Here is an 18,820-nt window from a genome sequence, read left to right as displayed (position 1 = left end):
GTTCCTTAGAAGGTAACTTGCTTCAGACTGCTGACAGACATGGAGTAAATCCACCTGACTGGTGTGATGCATTTGTAGAGGGGACCAAGGGGAGTCAGGCTGGCAAGGCAGACAAGGTGCGGCCAAACTCTTAGAAGAGAACTTTGATATCAGGCTGAAGTCAGGGAGTGGGGACTGTGCTCTAGAGATAATGGCACTGGTAAAACATTTAAAAGCAAGAAACATTATGTATTACAGGATAATTTGATGGTGGCGGAGGAAAGAACTGATTCTCTAGCTTGGAACTCTTTCCCATTCAGCTGGTATTTTACAAACATGGGACTGACTGCCTGCTCCAGTTTGAAGCACACTATCATTTCCATTTCTCCAGTTTTAAAAACTCGTTATTTCCCCTCCCCATTTCTGACATTACCAAGAGAACTTCTACAGGTAAAAATGACATTAGCAGGGTGTCTGGGTAGCTTGTAGGTTAAGTGTCTACCTTCAGCTCAGATCATGATCCCAGGGATCATGATCCAAAGGATCCCTGGGATCCAGCCCTGCTTTGGGCTCCCTGCTCTATGGGGAGCCTGTTTCTCCCTCTCCCTCTGCCTGCTGTTCTGCCTGCTTATATTCTCTCTCTGTCAAATAAGTAAGTCTTAAACAAACAAACAAATGATATTAGCAATCGACTTCATTCCACATTCAAACAAAACCAGGCACCAAGCCCCATTTTTCTTAGATAGGTCAAACAGTAATGCTCAAAAATGCCCTTCACTGCTGGTAGAATGAATCAACTCCAACTACTTCACACAGCCTTCAAGGTTTTCCATGGATTGTCTCTGCCTGTCTCATTTTCTCCTTTCCTGGATATAAAACTGCAGGCAAAACCGCAGACAAGCCAAGTAATTTACAGTTCGGCCCTATGCCCCAAAATATTTGCCTCTTGCCATTCAGCTTAAAAGATAATACCTAGTAGTACACCTGTGGTTGACTAAATAATTCCTGACAGTTAAAGACTGCTTTAGATTTCAGTTTTCAAGAAGTTCTAAACACATTATCTCACTCCTCCCCAAACAACCCTGTGATATAGGTGATTTTGTATTCCTTTACAGAAAAGAAGAGATTCAGACATTGAAATACTTGGCAATGAGAGAGCCTGAAAAACTCAAACCTGTCTTCTAAGCTATTCCTCTTTGGTACATTAAACCCATGGTACCAAGAACCTGATGACCAATTCAATTAGAAATAACAGAAACCCTACTGGATACTAGGAATGAAAAGTGAAAAATCAAAAATCACAAATTTAACAGCAGTTTTAAAGTGAATAATTAGACAACAGTTAATTTGGTGCTGTCAGCATGGACAGAAGTTGGTGGAGTTGTTAAAACACAGCAACAACCCATTTCCTACCTAACTTGAGAACATTGCTGAGAACCAAGAATAAAAACAAAAACAAACAACACTTTTGCATATCTTAAATGTGGCTAAATATATCATTCAATACACCTTAATCAAATGCTCCTGATTACAAAGTCTGGTTCCTCTTAGTTGAGATACATTTCTAAGGAGCTTGGTTATGACAACATAGGCCAGATGTTCTGTTTATTGCTGTATCTCTAATCCTGTAACTGCACAGCATGTAGTAGGTGCTCAATAAACATATGTTCTGGGAATTGTTTTGAGTGCTGAAGAATGAATGCAATCTATACACATGGCTCAAATGGCTTGGACGTTGACTATATCCTAATGTAGCTGCTGCACACAGATTCCCCTCTTCTGGACACCGTTCCCACTGTGGCCTCCCAATTCCAAGGAAGACTAATATGAAAGAACCACAGTAAACTGACTGGGAGGGGATCTACAACTTGCTTTTGTTGCTCCTCAGTGGTTATTCTGCAGCAGCAGGTGGTTCACAAAACAATGATAGCTATGTTGGAGGTCGTCCTTGGATTGAAAAATTTGATAAAGGAAACCTCCTTGGGCTTGTTTTTTGTTTTCGTTCTCTTTTTAATGATATTGTTCCCTGTCTTACCCCTCTGAGTTAGAGGACAGGAAGGCAGTTAAGGCATTTAATGATGGTCAAATTTATTCTTTAAGATAAAATGTATACATTAGGTAGTATTTTATGACAGGGAGATATGGGGATTTTGTGAAGCCAATAGTGAAGTATGTTAAGACCCATATCCCAAAAATGCTAGTCTTCAAGGATGTCAGTTCCTTTTAGTCTGACAAACCCTATACTCTAGATATTACATACCTAAGGCAGTAAAAATCAGCTGACTCTAATGGAAAGAAAATTGACTTCGGAGTCACTCAGAGGGCCTGGAACCCTTGCCTGGCCTGATTCCTCATGGTAAAGTAGGATTGGTACCACCAACAATGAGCAGGAGCACTGTAAGGGAGGAAGTCTGTTAAAAGGCCAGAATGGTGCATAGAGATGTCCTCAATAATCACTGAGCCTGTGTTAAAAAAAAAAAAAAATCGTGGCTGGGTATTTTTTAGTATGTTTAAAGGCTGTTAACATTTGTTCTTGAATTCTGTGGAAGAGAATGAAGAGGCCAAAAGTACCTTTATACTTGTGTAAGGCTATCCAAAGTATATAGACATGGAAGGTTCATAGAAAAATTGTTTTAATGGGTAAACAATGCAAATGCTAACAAAATGAGTCCTGTTGTAATCTAGTTCAAACAATGGCAAAATCTAGAAGATGCCATAAAACCAACTCAATCTGAAATAGCTAGTTAGAAATATACTTATTTGCACATTATATTTCAGGTCAAGCTGGAGGCAAAAAATGCATGTACTTAAAAATCACTCTTTAAAAATTCCTCATAAGTGTGCCATGAGGACCACATACTATTTGTCAGTATATGTAACATTAAAAAAAAAAAATCCAACAGCCAGATTTTCTCTCTAGCACCACACCAGATTAAGTAGTCCACTTGTGTTTAGAGGTCATGTCTTTTAAGATGGCCTTTATCTCTCAATATGAGGGGAGAAACAGGCTCAGTTCCTTGCAGTATCACCCATGCAGGAACCCACTGACTGAGTGAACTGCAAATCCACACTTCCCATCTTGTGGCTGTTCTAGAGCATATATTCCCTAAATGTAACGAGTGGAGTTGGCCACATTATTTAAATAAATAAATGAGAGATAACTGATTTATGGCTAAGTACATGTAGTTGAATTGTAAGTGTGCATGACTGGCACTGTGCTTTCATTTTAGAAATACCCAACTGCATATGGCTTTCCTTTCTAGCAATCTGAAAAAACCTTTGGACCAGCTTCCATATTAAATTCATTTCAGGGGGGCACCTGGGTGGCTCAGTGGGTTAAAGCCTCTGCCTTCGGCTCAGGTCATGATCCCAGGGTGCTGGGATCCAGCCCCACATCGGGCTCCCTGCTCAGCGGGGAGCCTGCTTCCTCCTTGCTCTCTGCCTGCCTCTCTGCCTACTTGTGATCTCTGTCAAATAAATAAATAAAAATCTTTAAAAAAAAAAAAAGAAAAAGAAAAAGAAAAAAAAAAGAAATTCATTTCAGGGGCGCCTGGGTGGCTCAGTTGGTTGGATGTCTGCCTTCAGCTCAGGTCATGATCCCAGGGTCCTGGGATCGAGCCCCTCATTGGGCTCCCTGCTCAATGGGGAGCCTGCTTCTCTCTCTCCCTCTGCCTGCCTCTCCCCAGGCTTGTGCTCGATCTCTTTCTCTCTGTCAAATAAATAAATAAAACCTTTAAAAAAATTCATTTCACACTGTAATTCACTACACAAGTGTGTGCGTGCACATGTATATACATATATACACGTATATGTATATATATATATGAAGATTAACAAAATACGAAAATTTGCACATGCTATGTACTTGATCTATTCCATTCTGTTCTATTTCGTTTAAAAAAAAAATTTTATGTTGTTTTCTTGATCCTTAACTGGGTTACAACCCACAGTTTAAAAACTACTGGAGTCGAGTTATTTTAAGCTCTTAACTACTCATAATTACACAGGCAGAATCTTGGGGTTAAGGAAAACAATCAAGCAAATACATTTGTCCATAATATTTTAATACTTTTCCACTTTTAAATACTGGTTTTAATTCTGTGATTGTAACATGGAAGATCCAACTTTATTATTTTTTAAAAACATCATCAGGATCATAAAGCTATTATAGAATAGTTACACTCTACACACTCCCAAGGTACTTTAAAATGATTATGTTTTGAGTTTGTAGATGAACAATGACAGTAATCCAAATACATTGTCTGTACAACTCGGACTAAATACTGGTGAAAGTGTTTAATTGGACAAACAACTGATAAGCTTAAAGATAACCAGCACAATTTCACAAGAGAACCAGCTCAGCCCAACTAAAATTTTCTTAATAGCAGCTGACACTGATGTTGTACAGGTGTACAGATTAGCCGATAAAACTGAACAAGTGGAAAACCTGTTGCTCCTTTCCCTTATTTTGTATTCTTACCCTCTCTCCCAGCCATCCTCTCCTTGGTCTGGCTGTCTTTGTGGCAATCCCAAACCAAGAGCTGCTGTGATCACTCTCCACCTCAAAATTAGGAGTCCTTAATTCCAAGTGAAACACTGTGCTCTCTTGTCCTGTACAGTGGGCACTCAGGGACAAACCCATCATCACCAATATTTTTCAAGTTTCTATCACAGTACAAAAGAATGAGTAGAAAAGAGAGTAAAAGGATAATTTTTTTGTTTTGTTTTTGTTTGGGGAAGAGAAGTAAGAAATTACTGTGTTTGGGAAAACATCATGTCCATTCAGACACTGACTAGGAATTAGTCATACAGATATAACCCCAGAGGGTCTGAATATGTTTAAAACGGCTAGTACCTCTCCAAATTCTGACCTCTGTAAAAGTCTTAGTATTCCCCAACTGATTTCTAAGTCTGATGGGATGGGATTAACTCTAGTGAAGTACCTGTACAGTTATTTAAAGGTAAACATATCTTTTTCTTCTTTTTTAAATACAAATATTTTTAGTGTAATCATTTTGTTTACAGAATTGCAAAAGTATATCATTAACATTTAGTGCAAATGCAACTAACGGTAATTAGATTTAGACACTGCTTTGTAAGCTTTCCATAACTTTGTAAAATGAAGCTATCCAATTTAGTTATGAAAGAGTTACTTGTCTGTGTTCATGATAGTTACCAGACATGGCAAACAGAGAAACACTTACAGTGGGCATAGAGAATTTTTTTGAGGATTCCCATTAGCGGCTATGGTGAATAAACCTCCCCCCCCAACCCTCCCAATATCCCATATCCCAACCCCATAGCTGATTGTAAAATAAAATAAAATACACATTTGAGGTATAAACTTTTCTTTTTTAAACATCACAATATAAAATGCTAACTGGTGATGTAGTAAACTCGTATGATAATTTGTCTTATTTGCCTTACTAGCATTACCACCGTATAGGCACTTTTCCACACAGTCAAATTATGAACAGCATTTTTCTGTAATAAGGCATATTCCATGCACATCATTTAGAGAAAGGTAAATTAAAAAATAGAAAAGATTTATGGAGCATGAAATCTGCGTGCATGTAATATAAGCATATGTTTTATACGTATTTTTCTCTCTGTACACAATAATAAATACCACTATAACTGATGCAAGTAATTCACTTCCAGGATTGTGCATATTAAGTGATCAGACTAATCCCATCATTAAATTATCATCTTGCATTCATCATTAAGACTCCATTACCATGTATGAAATATATACAGGGCATGTTCTAAGTGACATGACTTTCTGCTTTACAAAATGGGTCTGATTTCTGTGTTTCTACAGAGATGAACAAGTCAGCAAAGCATGTATAAAATGCCTCTGACATATGTAAGCACATTTGTGTAAAAACACAATGAAGATTTTGAAGTGGGCAGTCATTTCTACTTCAGTGAGTACCATTCCTTGCCTCAACTCCATGCTTCAAGGTTTTTCACAGAGGCCTAAAACTAAAGAAGGTATTTTACATTTAAGTTCTTACAGCAACTAAGGGAAGAATTTCAGTTTGAATCACATGGAATCCTTTACTGCTCTGCTGAAAATTCTGAGCAAGAGGCAAACAGGAGCGCTGCTCACATTTTCTATGCATATCTTGCAACATAGCCTTTAAACGGACCCAAATACCACCCAGACAGCCTGATTTACCTTTACAAGAAATACCATATATCTTCTTACAAATTTCAAGAAAACATGAGCTTTTTTTATCCTTACCATTGTACCAGAAAGTAGTTTATACCCACAAGATTTGTAATGTTTCTGTTTGGAGGCAGGCAGAACCAACTGAGGAATTACCAAATTGTGTTTGTAAACAAACTGAAAAAAATCTGTAGCACACAGAACACAACTAAAAATATAATAGAAATACAAAGATACCTGGCGGAAAAAAATAAAGCTTTTCACTCTTTCTCCATCAGAACCAAGGTTCTTCATAGGAGTAAGACTATAGAAAAGGCAAAATCACAGGTTATTGACAGCCCTCAGTTATTAAGAGACACTTTACATAACAACATGAATCATTATAGAAATCAGCAGCAATGAATTCTATGATTATACAAAGCAAAAAAGTCAAAAAATTCTGAACACAGATTTAACCGTAGGCCTGAAAAAAGAGCCCCATCCAGATATTTGGTGCACAGAAAGCACATGCCCCATGTGCATTTAACTTTTGTGCTTTTCTTTTGTGCACAAAACCTGATACAAATGAGGATCTTAGGCCGGACCATAGTAAATTAAAAATTCTGAAAAAGTTTCCAAAAATTAAAGCATCAATTCCTAGTTGTGATTCAAAGTCGATTTTTTTTTTCTCTTCTAGGAGCAAGCAAATAAAAATATAGCCATATACATGTAATTTTACATGTATTTATCGTTATATGCTGAGCGAGGAGATCTAGCAGGAGACAGCTAGTGTTAGATGTTCACCTTTGCTATTGCAATATTTCTTCATTTTTGTATACAAGGCCAGGGTGTTGGGCCACAGACAAGGCTACAGATCCTATGTTCCAGCTTAGAGCATTCAATTTGTTTTTTATTTTTTCCTCCAACATGGAATGTCACACAGCCTTGCGTCATTCACTGCAGGAAAAAAAATAAGCAAAAAATTAAGCAATATATTATTACTAATAGCTGCGAGACTACCCAAATATGTTCCTCCTACCCTCTGAATTCATGGAATGCATAGAACTCTATTAGAAATTTATGCTTTAAAGATTTTTATCTTTAAAAAAATATAAAATTATTAACCTTATATATTTGAAACTTATCTCATCAGCAAGGAAGAGAAGACCCTAAGGAATGTTTTGAAAGCTAAGGGAAAAAAAGGAAAATGCCATAGATAAGTAGGCAAAGAGGGATGGGGCACCTGGGTGACTCAGTCACTGGGCGTCTGCGTTTGGCTCAGGTCATGATCCCAGGGTTCTGGGATCAAGCCCTGCTTTGGGCTCCCTGCTCAGCGGGAAGCCTGCTTCTCCCTCTCCCACTACCCCTGCTTGTGTTCCCTCTGTCACTCTCCATCAAATAAATAGATAAAATCTTTAAAAAAAAAAGGGAGGGGGGATCAACCAGAAGTCTCTGGATTTGTACCCCACAAATCAGCATTTCCTTCTTCTTAGTCTTCAATAAAAATTATGCTATACAATACCATTTATCAAGAATTTACGAGTTTTATTTAAGCTCTGGGAAAGAGGTCTGTCTTATCTTAAACATACTCAGACATCATCACAGGAATTTAAGAGTTTTGACTATGAGGGGCGCTTGGGTAGAATCCATTTCATTGGAATACATCATTCCAAACACTATGAAACAAATATTACTATAGGTAAACAAAGATTTTTCACCATGTGTTAAAGGTTTGAATTTGGTTCTTTGTCAGAAAGAGGCTCAACTGGACTCAAGGCTAGAGCTAACTTTTGGCCAGTGAATCTTTTCAGATCTGTCTTTATATACACTCATGTACGCCCGTAAACAATGCTTCCTCCTTCCTCTGAGATGAATTTCAATCCCTTCCCCTCCAGGTCCTGTGTGCATATGCATGCGTGTGCACACACAGACAATACACACACATACTCAATAAGACAATGCCCCAAATCCAACAGTTCTGAAGCAAATACTGTTAATAATATTAGCATATATTATTCAAATGCTTAAGAAAAATTATTCTTTTCAAACACAGTTGAGAGCATGTTCTATATATAACTGCATTTTGATTTCTTTTGCTTAATCCATAATTGTATTTTCTGCCCCACTTATTAGCAAGGCTCAGGATAGAGGTGAAGAAGAGAGAAAGCAGATTATAGCTGCACACTTGGTCTTGATTACAACCAACAGCATTCTTCAGACATCCTAAGGCTGTGGGGAGAGACAATCTAGCTAATAAGTCAGGTGACAAGCCTACTGCCATCACGTGGCATCAGGTTTCTGGTTTATTTGATATAGCAGTGCAGAAACAAAATCAGCAAACTTCGCGTCCAGATCTAGCCATAACAATTCTAAAGTACAAGTTATTCTAAAAATAGCCAGAACATTTACGCAGTTCACTTATGCTTGAAGATAAGAGTCTCTCAAAGGTCGAGCTGTATCCCCAAAACCCTAACCATTCAGATAAGACCAGAATCTGTTTAACATTTTCAGGTAAGCTTTTTCCTGGGAAAAGCTAAGGATTTGTGACATCACTGAAAGAGCTCTTGTGTTAGTATCTGACAATAAATTAAGCCTTTGAGGGTTTTTTGTTTTGTTTTGTTTTTTGTTTTTTTAAGAAAGGCATACTATAAACAGCACCAGAAACCAGAATTAGTTAAAAATATCAGTCATTATGTAATTATTGAACGTATTATTTTTATCTAAAGAAAGTGACTCAGAATATACATTTCTCAGTCAATAATATTCAATATAGGTGAGAATGAGAGGACATTCATATATACTTGTGGCTTATGAATTATACTTTGGTAATCTCTATCAAAAATTTAAGTGTTAACACATAATGAGAGTTCATAGCAACAGAATTATATAAATTGTTCTCAAATGGACCAAGAAATATTCAAACTATTCACAATAGGAGAAATACAATATAAACTACACCCAGAGAGTATTTTTTAACCTATCGAGGTGGGAACAAGCCAAGTTCTACTTCATACATTGTCTGAGAGGGGGAAAACAGGCACTCCAATATGCTACTGCTGGTGAGATGGTGAGTTAATATGACCTCTATAGGAGCAATACCTATATTAAAAATGCGCAAGCCCCCTAGAGGTGCTGGCAGTGTCATATCTAGTTATTTATCCCAATATCAACTTGCAAGTGGATGTAATTATAACATCATTCTATCAAAAACTAGAAACAATTTCAGTGTCTAGCAGTGGAGGACTGGTTAGATAAATTATGTGCATCTGTATGATGAGATACTGTACAGCTGCAAAAAATAAGGAGGGTGGTCCATACTGTTACGCAAAGACCTTTAAAGTAAAGCAAGTACAAAAACAAGTTTCAGAACAGTGTGTTTTCCTGAACAACAATAAAAAAAGTGAGTGCGGGAGGAATACATGTGTATTTGTTTGTTCAGGCACAAAAAATTCTCTGGAAAGATACATAAGAAACTAGTAACAGCAGTTACACTCCTTCATTTGGGGCTGGAGGGAGGGCAAAACTGGATGAGTAGGGGACATTTCAATGTTTATCTTTTCAGACTCTGAACCACGTTAACATATCATTTCTTTAATAAAATTAAAGATTCTGGGTGCCTGGGTGGCTCAGTTGGTTAAGTGTCTGCCTTTGGTTCAGGTCATGATCTCAGGGTCCTGGAATGGAGCCCCGCATCGGGCTCCCTTCCTGCTCAGTGGGGAGTCTGCTTCTTCCCTTCCCTCTTCCCCTTGCTCTCTCTCTCCCCCAAATAAATAAATAAAATCTTTATTAAAATAATTCAAACATTCCAGCTCTTTGTCCAAAGACATACAGTGCAGCACTATCTGGCAGTCAAAATATGGAACCAATCAATCCAGACATTAAGGTGGGACTAGCTAACAAATTCTGCAACATTCATATAAGAGATTTTAAAGGAATGAGATAGTTTTGTATATCTTACATCTTTATATGCAACAACAGTCAAGATATATTGTTAGGTAGAAAAAGCATGCTGCAAAAACAGTTAAGTGTAGAATAAAGCCATTTTTAAAAAATAATAATATATGTCACTCACAACATACATACAAAAATATGGGAGAATAAACAACAAAACCAAAGTAATTTCTGGAAAGAGAAAAATATGGGGAATTTGTCTTTCTGGAATACTATGGCTCCATAATGTTAAAATCTCTCTGCATAAGCAGATAATATCTAACATAAGCAGAAAAAACACATTTTAAAGGCTAAAAACTACAACTACAACTCCATCTGGGAACATCATAAAATGTAGAAACTACTTCCAACAATTAACTAAATTATAGTATCTGCAAGGTCATAGTAGTCAAAGTTTTTAAAAAGGGATAATATGTGTCTGCCAGTACCTGTTAATACTAGAACAAAATGGGTTTTCCTGCAGTTTTTTCTTGGACGTAAGAAGTAAAACGTTTTAGAAACTTTGGATACTCTCGCTTTGCCACTGCCCTTAACACTGAGGCTGGTGCCCATCCTCCAGGGTTCACTGCAAGATAAAGGAAAATTAAAACCTGTTAGGATACAATTCTCCAAATGTACGTGAAGCACTCATTTTATTCCTTTGCTTTTAAAAAATTTCTCACGTTGGAATAGTTAATATTTCTTAAAGTCCTGACCTGACCATTAATTCCTTCATGCTAACCACCACACAAGAACACACAGCAAAGAAGAAAGTGTTTGTTACCTGTCTAAAATGTTCCTGGCTCCCTAAATTATATGCAAATATTAATACAGCAACATTTTAGGTTATGTCAGATTTGTCAAACTCCACTATAATCAAATAATACCTCACTCAGGCATAACTGTATCTTTAAATGTAGTAGCAGTTATGTCCCTGAATAAAGAAAATTTGAGGATTTGATTAGAGGGATTCTAATGACTCCTCAGGTGGGAAATGGATGAAGTAAGAAACTTAAAGCAGGCGATGATTCAGAAAACAAAAAAGCCTGACAATGAGAAAAAGAACTGTTACTTTTCTTTATCATTATTGCTTATACTCCTAATTATAAATATATTTTATTAGACAAAGATAAGAATAAGATGGCTCAAAGCCAAGTATATGGGAAAGTGATCTAGAGATGAAGTATTAAAATTTACCTATCTAGCCCCAGCCTCAGAAATTCTGATAGAGTAGTTCTGGGGTGAAATTCAGACATGGGTATTTTCAGAGTTTCCTGATAATTTTGATACACATCTCTCCATATTAAAAATCACTAATGTAGGGGCACCTGGGTGGCTCAGTGGGTTAAAGCCTCTGCCTTCGCTCAGGTCATGATCCCAGGGTCCTGGGATCGAGCCCTGCATCGGGCTCTCTGCTTGGCCGGGAGCCCGCTTCCCTTTCTCTCTCTCCGCCTGTCTCTCTGATTACTTGTGATCTTATCTGTCAAATAAACAAATAAAATCTTTAAAAAAAAAAAATCACTAATGTAAATGATAAGAAAAAACTAAAAAGGCATTTAGATCATAGTAAGAAAATCTAGGGGTGCCTGGCTGGCTCTGTTAGAAAAGCATGCGACTCATGATCTTGAGGTTGTGAGTTTGAGCCCCATGTTGGGTATAGAGATTACTAAAAATAATAGTTTAAAAAAGAAAAAAAGAAAAGAAAAGAAAGAATGAAAATCTGTATGACCAAGTACCAAAAGAAACCCCAAATACATACCATTAGCTACATATGTAATCTTGCATAGAATGTTGTCCCTGCTGATCTCCTGGTTTCCCTCTGGTGGGCTTACCAAAGTTTGACAAATCATAGCAATATTTATTTTGGCACGGACACATCGGTTGTTTAGCTGCCAAAACAAATAACAGAAACGAAATATCAGTGTAGCAGATGCCCATTTATAATCCCTATTGGTCTAATAGTACATTAGGTTATCCAAAACCACAGCTCATCAACAACATTTCCAACAAAATCTTATAAGGACCAATAAATAACACATGCCAAGCTGCTAGGACATCAAGAATTATTTTCCCTCCTCTTAAAAAGCAGATGGACCTAAACCAAGATAGAAACCACAGAGGATTTGGTGGCAGTTGATCATAGCTTGAGAAGGAACTGTGGAAAGCAGCCTTCCATTATCTACCCATTCTGTTCTGTCTCCTCTAACCATTCTGCTCTGTCTCTAACCTCAGGAGGAAAGGAACACAGCCCTGGTATTCACAGCCATGACTCCTGTCCTCGGGTAACACACAGGCTATACTGTTCCAACATAAAAGAAAATCTAAGAAACGTTAGCAAGTATCTGTGTGTGTCATATGTGTTTATCACTCTTGTTCTATGCTATACGTTTAGCTTCATACTGTACAACTATACACATATACGTAAGTGCACTTACAGGAGCACTGTCGTGGTCCACAGAAAAATTACACACTATCCAGGTTTCAGGGTCATTTTCAGTCAAGGCTGGTATCTTTCGAATGGCAGAAAGATATAATACATCTCGCTGAGAAGCAGGCCAAACTCTCTGTGGAAGAAGTAAAAAATCTTTTGAAAATATAAACTACTTTTAAATTCGTACGTAATATGGAACTACCAGAGAAGCAAATGTAAAACCAATGAATATCTTAGGCAAAGGTAAAAATCTGTCGAATTTTAAATGGAAAGCATCTGAAAGTACCCAGCAAAGGATTAACTATGAACAATGAATTAATGGCTTTGCAGAATAACAACATCCAAGGAATTAATCCATTTTTTTAAAAACTGGTTTTACATAACAAAAACTTTTGCCATTAAACCATTTTAAAGTGTACAATTTAGTGACATTACATCATAATACTATGTAAACATCACCACTAGTTCCAAAATTTTTTATCACCTTGAACAGAAACTCTGTACTCAGCAATTAATTCCCATTACCCCCTTCCCCAAGTTCCTGGTAATGTTCTGCTTCTAAGTACAGTATGAAACTTCTGTTTAAAGTGTCATGACACTTAAAAGCTAAGGTTTCAGTGTAAGAATACTGCTCCTTTGATACCATAATGACATCCAAAGAACACCAAATCAATTAGATTGAATCTTTCAGCTTTATGGTATGCAAGGAAATTTACCATGCTGGAAAGATATGGAAGTGAGCTCTCTGAAAACTGAGACTATGTACTTTTTTTTTTTTTTTTAAAGATTTTATTTGTTTATTTGACAGGCAGAGATCACAAGTAGACAGAGAGGCAGGCGAAGAGAGAGGAAGGGAAGCAGGGGCTCGATCCCAGGACCCCGGGATCATGACCTGAGCCGAAAGCAGAGGCTTTAACCCACTGAGCCACCCAGGCGCCCCTGAGACTATGTACTTTTAAACGAGAGAAAATATGTGCAATGCCTGTCCTAATTGTTGAGTATAATAAATAGCCAACAACAGTGTCAATACAACACAAATCACTTGGAAAGTGAAATGGTTCATGTTTTAAAGATGCTAAATTTCAAAAACAGATGAAAGCAGTGCTGAGCAAATCTATCGGAAGCCAATAATAAAGGAAATTTTGGCTGTGTTAGAACTAATGACTGCAAATCCGCAAGGATGACAACAAGATGAAAATTTAAAGAATGAGAATGACTTAAATATCAGGAGAGAAGTAGCCCTCTTTAAGATCAAATTACAAAAGAAGCCAAATTTAAAGGGAAAGTTAGAAGCATTACTGAATTTTGCTGAAAAAAATTATGAGAGGACAATTTTTTTATTCAAACACAACTCTCACTTAAATTTTATTACATTTAAGGGATATTATTTTAATAGTTTTTAGCTTTATTTTTCAAAAAGTAATTGTAATACAACCTATATAAATCCTTCCCTCCTTCTCCCATTTATGAAGTGAAATACTTTCAAGCAGACTATTTTCCAAGATCAATTATCTTCAGATTGTAAGGTTCTTCTGACTCTAAATTATTGGTCATTTCTATGCATTCCAAATTATAAGGCAATTAATCGGTATTTTTAACATTTACTAAATTTTAAGTTTCCCTTAGACTCCCCAAATCTGTATGCTGAAGGAGAATCTTATTACACACTTCTTTTTTAACTGAAGCAAAGTTGACCCATAATGTATTTTTTACACATTTCTTGATCAGCTACCATGTAAAATCAAGCCTAGCTCAAAATCAGTACATACAAGATGCCTCATATGACAAAAATGAGTTCAAGAAATACATAACCCACAATATTGTTATATATTCAGGTCAATTAAAAAGTCATTTAAAGAAGAGAAAAATGAAGAACCTACTGAAGTACTGTATTTCTTATATAACATATTATATTATGTTGGATGGATCCTTCCAAAACCACCGTTCCTTTTTATTATTTTCCTTTTTAAAACTATATGTTATATTAGTTTCAGGTGTACAACATATTTATTAGACAATTTTATACATTACTCAGTGCTCACTACAATAAGTGTAGTCACCATTTGTTACTATAACCTTACTACAATATTACTGACTACATTCCCTCTGCTGTACTTTTCATTTCTGTGATTTATTTATTTTATAACTGGAAGTTTGTACCTCTTAATTCCCTTCATTTATTCTGCCCATCCTCCCACATATCACCCCTGTTTACTGTTCTTTACACAACATATTTGGCAATTTTCAGGGAACAGAGCAGAATAAGGTAAGAGAAATATTAATTCTTCTATTTTAAATATCTAGAATAGCAGAGGAAGGGATGAAGTAAAAGTAAAATGAAAGCGAACCAATTTAAATGACAATGTTTTTGTATGCTCTGGTATATGACCAACTCCTTAATAGTTACATTTAGCAATTTTCACTTGCTTTCAGATAATCCACTTAGATGACTTTCATATCTATCAGTCTTAACAGATATTAATAATATACTTTCCATTCCCCTCATTACTATGGTCACAGGAAACTACGATTCACTGTTGTATTTGGTAACGATCACTCATCTCCTATAAAGACTAGATGCTACAAAAACATTTAACAGGATTTCAGTATTTTCTAAACTTTAAGTGCACATAACTAACTGGAGATCTTTATCAAACACACTGTTTCTGGATATTTTCCAGGTTCTTGTCTCAGGTTCTGCTTTAAAGGAGCTGATATCCTATCAAATATGTGACATTCATGCATCATTAATAAAGTCTTGGGATCTTTTATGGCATTTAATTTCCTGCCAAATTTTACTTTAGAGAATTTCTATGTCTCAGTTTAAACTACAGTGAAATCCTTTTGGGATGAAGAGATCTTTACCTTATGCGTTTGATAAATGATGATTGCATTATCAGCTAATGTCTCCACCACATGAAAGTTTTCTATAGTTGCTGAAATGAAGAGAAAATATTAGTAGCCAAAAAGATACGTTACCTCTTCCTAGAACCTGATTAACTTCAGTTATACTAATGGACACTGTGATAACACAGGTAGGATTCTACCCTATCTTGGCTAAGTCCAAAGGGAAAGTAGCTAATACTTCATATTAAGGCTATAGACAGTGGCCATGAGACGTGATCACAAGGAAATCTCATTTCCTTTGGCCCAGTATCTAGCTTCCACAACAAGAAAGCAATTCTAATCACACTGCATTACTCAGACACAAGTTCCTATCTAATACTATGACCATTTCTTGTAATCTCTAATTTATTGAAGCTGAATAAACTGTTCTATATAGGCTTAGGTGACTACATTTGTGAAAAAAGAACATCAAACTGTCATTGATAAACATCTTATGATGTTCAAAACTATCTGTATCTATGAAATTTTGCTCTTACGAGGAACACACACGCGCGTACGCACGCACACATATACACACACACACACACACACACCACACAAGAATAACTCTAAACAGATCACAACAGGACTTGTCTAGGGTTTACCAAGGAAACAAAACAGTCTGGGAAAGTAATGATAAAGGAGAAATCTTTAATTTTAGTCCTGGCCTTTCTACTAATTAGGGTCTGTGGCTTCTGACAAGTCACATAAGCTATCTGAATTTTACTTTTTTATCTATCTAACATGCAGGTTTATTGAAGTACTGAATCAAATGCTGTAATATAGTCAGAAGCATTTTGTAACACTGTTCAAGCTCTATTTCACTGTAAAGCTCTATTTAAATTAAGTTAAAAAAAAAAAAAAGTAAATGCAAGCTATTACCAGATTTTTCAGGTATTTTCTACACTGACTTTGTAAACTGTAGATGAGATGCAAAACACTGGATTGGATTTAACATTATATTCAAAATAAATTCAAAATAATAATTATATTAAGGTATATTAACAATGGCAGCTTACTTTCCCAATCATTGCGAACATCAACATTCCAGAAGTAATTGCAGACCTCATGTCCTGTAACACCTTTCACTGCATGGGTAGCTTTCAAAGGATCCAGAACAATCCCATTTTCTTCTACTTCCCTTCGATATACCTAATGAGGATATATTTAAAAACCTGTTTAAAAACTAAAAATCAAACTCCTAAAGTACAAACTTAGAAGCAAGATTTAAATTTTGCTGCTTTTTAGGAATTTCATTTATGAAAATCTATTTAAGGAACATAAATATTCTGCTAAAAGAAAATATAAAATCTCAAATTTTTGACAACACATAAAAAATACTTAAAGCTATAGATCTGGGGTAAACTTCAACTATGAAAAACATGCATATTCAATGAACACCTAATTACAAGAGTTGTTAAATTAAACCTGCTTAAACATCATCTCCTTAAGGATACTGATTTAAGGCAGTTTTATTCACTGCTACATACCCTGCATCTAGAGTAGTATCTGAAACACAGCAGGCTCTCAATTATTTGTTGAATCAATGATCCAAAGCTAAAATGGCATGAAGATCTATGCTATCTTGCTTTTTATTTTTTTACTTTTTAGAGACAGAGAGAGCAAGCGAGCATGTGAGTGGGGGGACGGGGCAGACGGCGAGGGAGAGAAGAGAATTTTAAGCAGGCTCCACTTCCAGAGTAGAGCCCAACACAGGGAGCTTGATCTCATGACCCTGAGATCATGACCTGAGCTGAAATCAAGAGTTGAAGGCTTAACCAACTGAGCCTCCCGGCATCCCTATGCTATTTTCCTTTAAATACTGAAGTTGTAAACCTTAAGTGCTAAGTAAAATTAATTATTTCAAAATTATAGGTTTCTACTTTAGGAAGTTTTGCATTAAGTTCTTTTCAGAAATGAATAATCATGTTACTGTAGGAAGAACCAGCTCTCAGTTTATGGAGTGCTTTATGGTTCCAGAAATTGTTAGCACGTTTCACATACAGCTAGCTTCTCTCTTAAAATCTCTCTCACCAAACTACTTTTCCCTACATGCTTATATTCATGTTATGTGGACTGCTATCTTCCCAGTCACCCAAGTTGGAAAGTTTAGACTTTTAACTCCTCCTCACACTTCACATAGCTCTTAAGCTCATCCGTCATTAACCTTCTATAAGACATCCAACAGCCTGACTTTTATATTACTGGCTACTTCTTATAGGTAGGCCTTCATCCCCTACTTGATTCTCTTAGTTTCTTCCTTATCAGCCCAATCCTCCTAAAATGTTACTTTGCACACAGTGGCTAACTTACTGCTACAGACAAGAGACTGTTCTCCTTGGTGGACTATTTTATACTATCCATAACCCAAGCCCTCTCTCTGTTAGGTTGTGGGCTGTAGGAACACTTATTCTCTATTTCTCATTCCACACAGAGGGACTTCATCTAGACTGTCACTCCTGGTTTCTCTTTATCCCTTCACTTTCCCTTCCCTAGGGGGGCAACAATGACTTATTAGAACGTTGAGTATAAAACAAGGACTGGGAGGCTTGGCCCACCCCTTTTTCTACAGAGAGCATGTGTCCTGGTTTTCTTCTGGGGCTTACTCTTGCAGGAAGGGCCTGTGATTGATTATCTAGCTATGACAGAAACATTGTTTTAATTCTCAGGTAACACATTAGCAAGACCTTGTCGCTGCTGATCTAAAGCTATATTCTCCAATTGGCTTATTAGATTTATAGCTAACATTTTGATATCTCATCTGCTGTTTCTTCTAGTTCCCTATTCAGGAGGAAGACATTCCAACATCTGATATTGTATCTCGCCTGCTAGAATAATTTTGGTCAACACGGTCTATGCAAAACTCTTGAATAAGAAGTTTGCTTTCAAGTTTTCCCTTGTTTATATATATATCTATTTTTTTTAATCTAAAATACGCTTTCATCACCTTTGTCACAATCTTGCTTCCATTTCCACACATAGTTCAAATGCTTCTCCTCAGTATAAAACAATCTGTTTCAAATCACAGAGATCTTTCTTTTCCAATTTTCTTCACTACTCATCTTCATTCAATACATTATCAGATAGAAACAAATAATGTCAATATCCTCCTTCCCCAACAAAAGTTTCAGCTTGGAAAAAGTCTTGTTAAATATCTCTTTATCTTTAGCATAGTGCCTTGGGCATAAGTATTCCAAAACTCAATGCAGCTGCTGTTTTGAATCCATCTATAAACCTTATTCCTTGCTCTTTGTCTCTTGTGTTTAAGGAAGTAAACAAGATTAGCAGACCCATCTCCAAATATTGAAAGAGGATGCAATGAGAGAAAGGACAAGTGAGGGACAGGAAAACGGGGCAACAAAGTGACATCTGGGTACAACATTTAGTATATTAAACAATAAAGAGAAATATCTAAATACCCAGCAACTAATTATGACTTATTC

At 36.4% G+C, this 18,820-nt stretch overlaps 1 protein-coding gene across 3 annotated transcripts in view; it reads right to left on the bottom strand.

Annotated features, from left to right (window-relative positions):
- Positions 1-4,966: 4,966 nt before the first annotated feature.
- The window catches only part of CERT1 (ceramide transporter 1), a 110,050-nt gene continuing 96,196 nt past the window's right edge, over positions 4,967-18,820 (bottom strand). Inside the window, exons 13-18 of one of the 3 annotated variants that reach the window (XM_080803579.1) lie at positions 16,397-16,529; positions 15,357-15,427; positions 12,496-12,624; positions 11,820-11,949; positions 10,510-10,646; positions 4,967-7,087 (exon numbers count right to left, since the gene is read on the bottom strand). In XM_080803579.1, coding sequence (XP_080659705.1) covers positions 10,519-10,646; positions 11,820-11,949; positions 12,496-12,624; positions 15,357-15,427; positions 16,397-16,529 — 591 coding nt within the window. In that variant the 3' untranslated portion in view covers positions 4,967-7,087; positions 10,510-10,518. Of the gene's footprint in view, positions 7,088-10,509; positions 10,647-11,819; positions 11,950-12,495; positions 12,625-15,356; positions 15,428-16,396; positions 16,530-18,820 lie in introns of those variants that run through there. The other 2 variants (XM_080803580.1, XR_013966820.1) reach the window with 2 other exon arrangements.

Source organism: Martes martes (genome assembly GCF_963455335.1).
Source record: "Martes martes genome assembly, chromosome: 5".
Lineage (NCBI taxonomy): Eukaryota > Metazoa > Chordata > Mammalia > Carnivora > Mustelidae > Martes > Martes martes.
The sequence above is the reverse complement of the archived record's forward strand: the minus strand, read 5'-3'. Positions and strand labels throughout refer to the sequence as shown.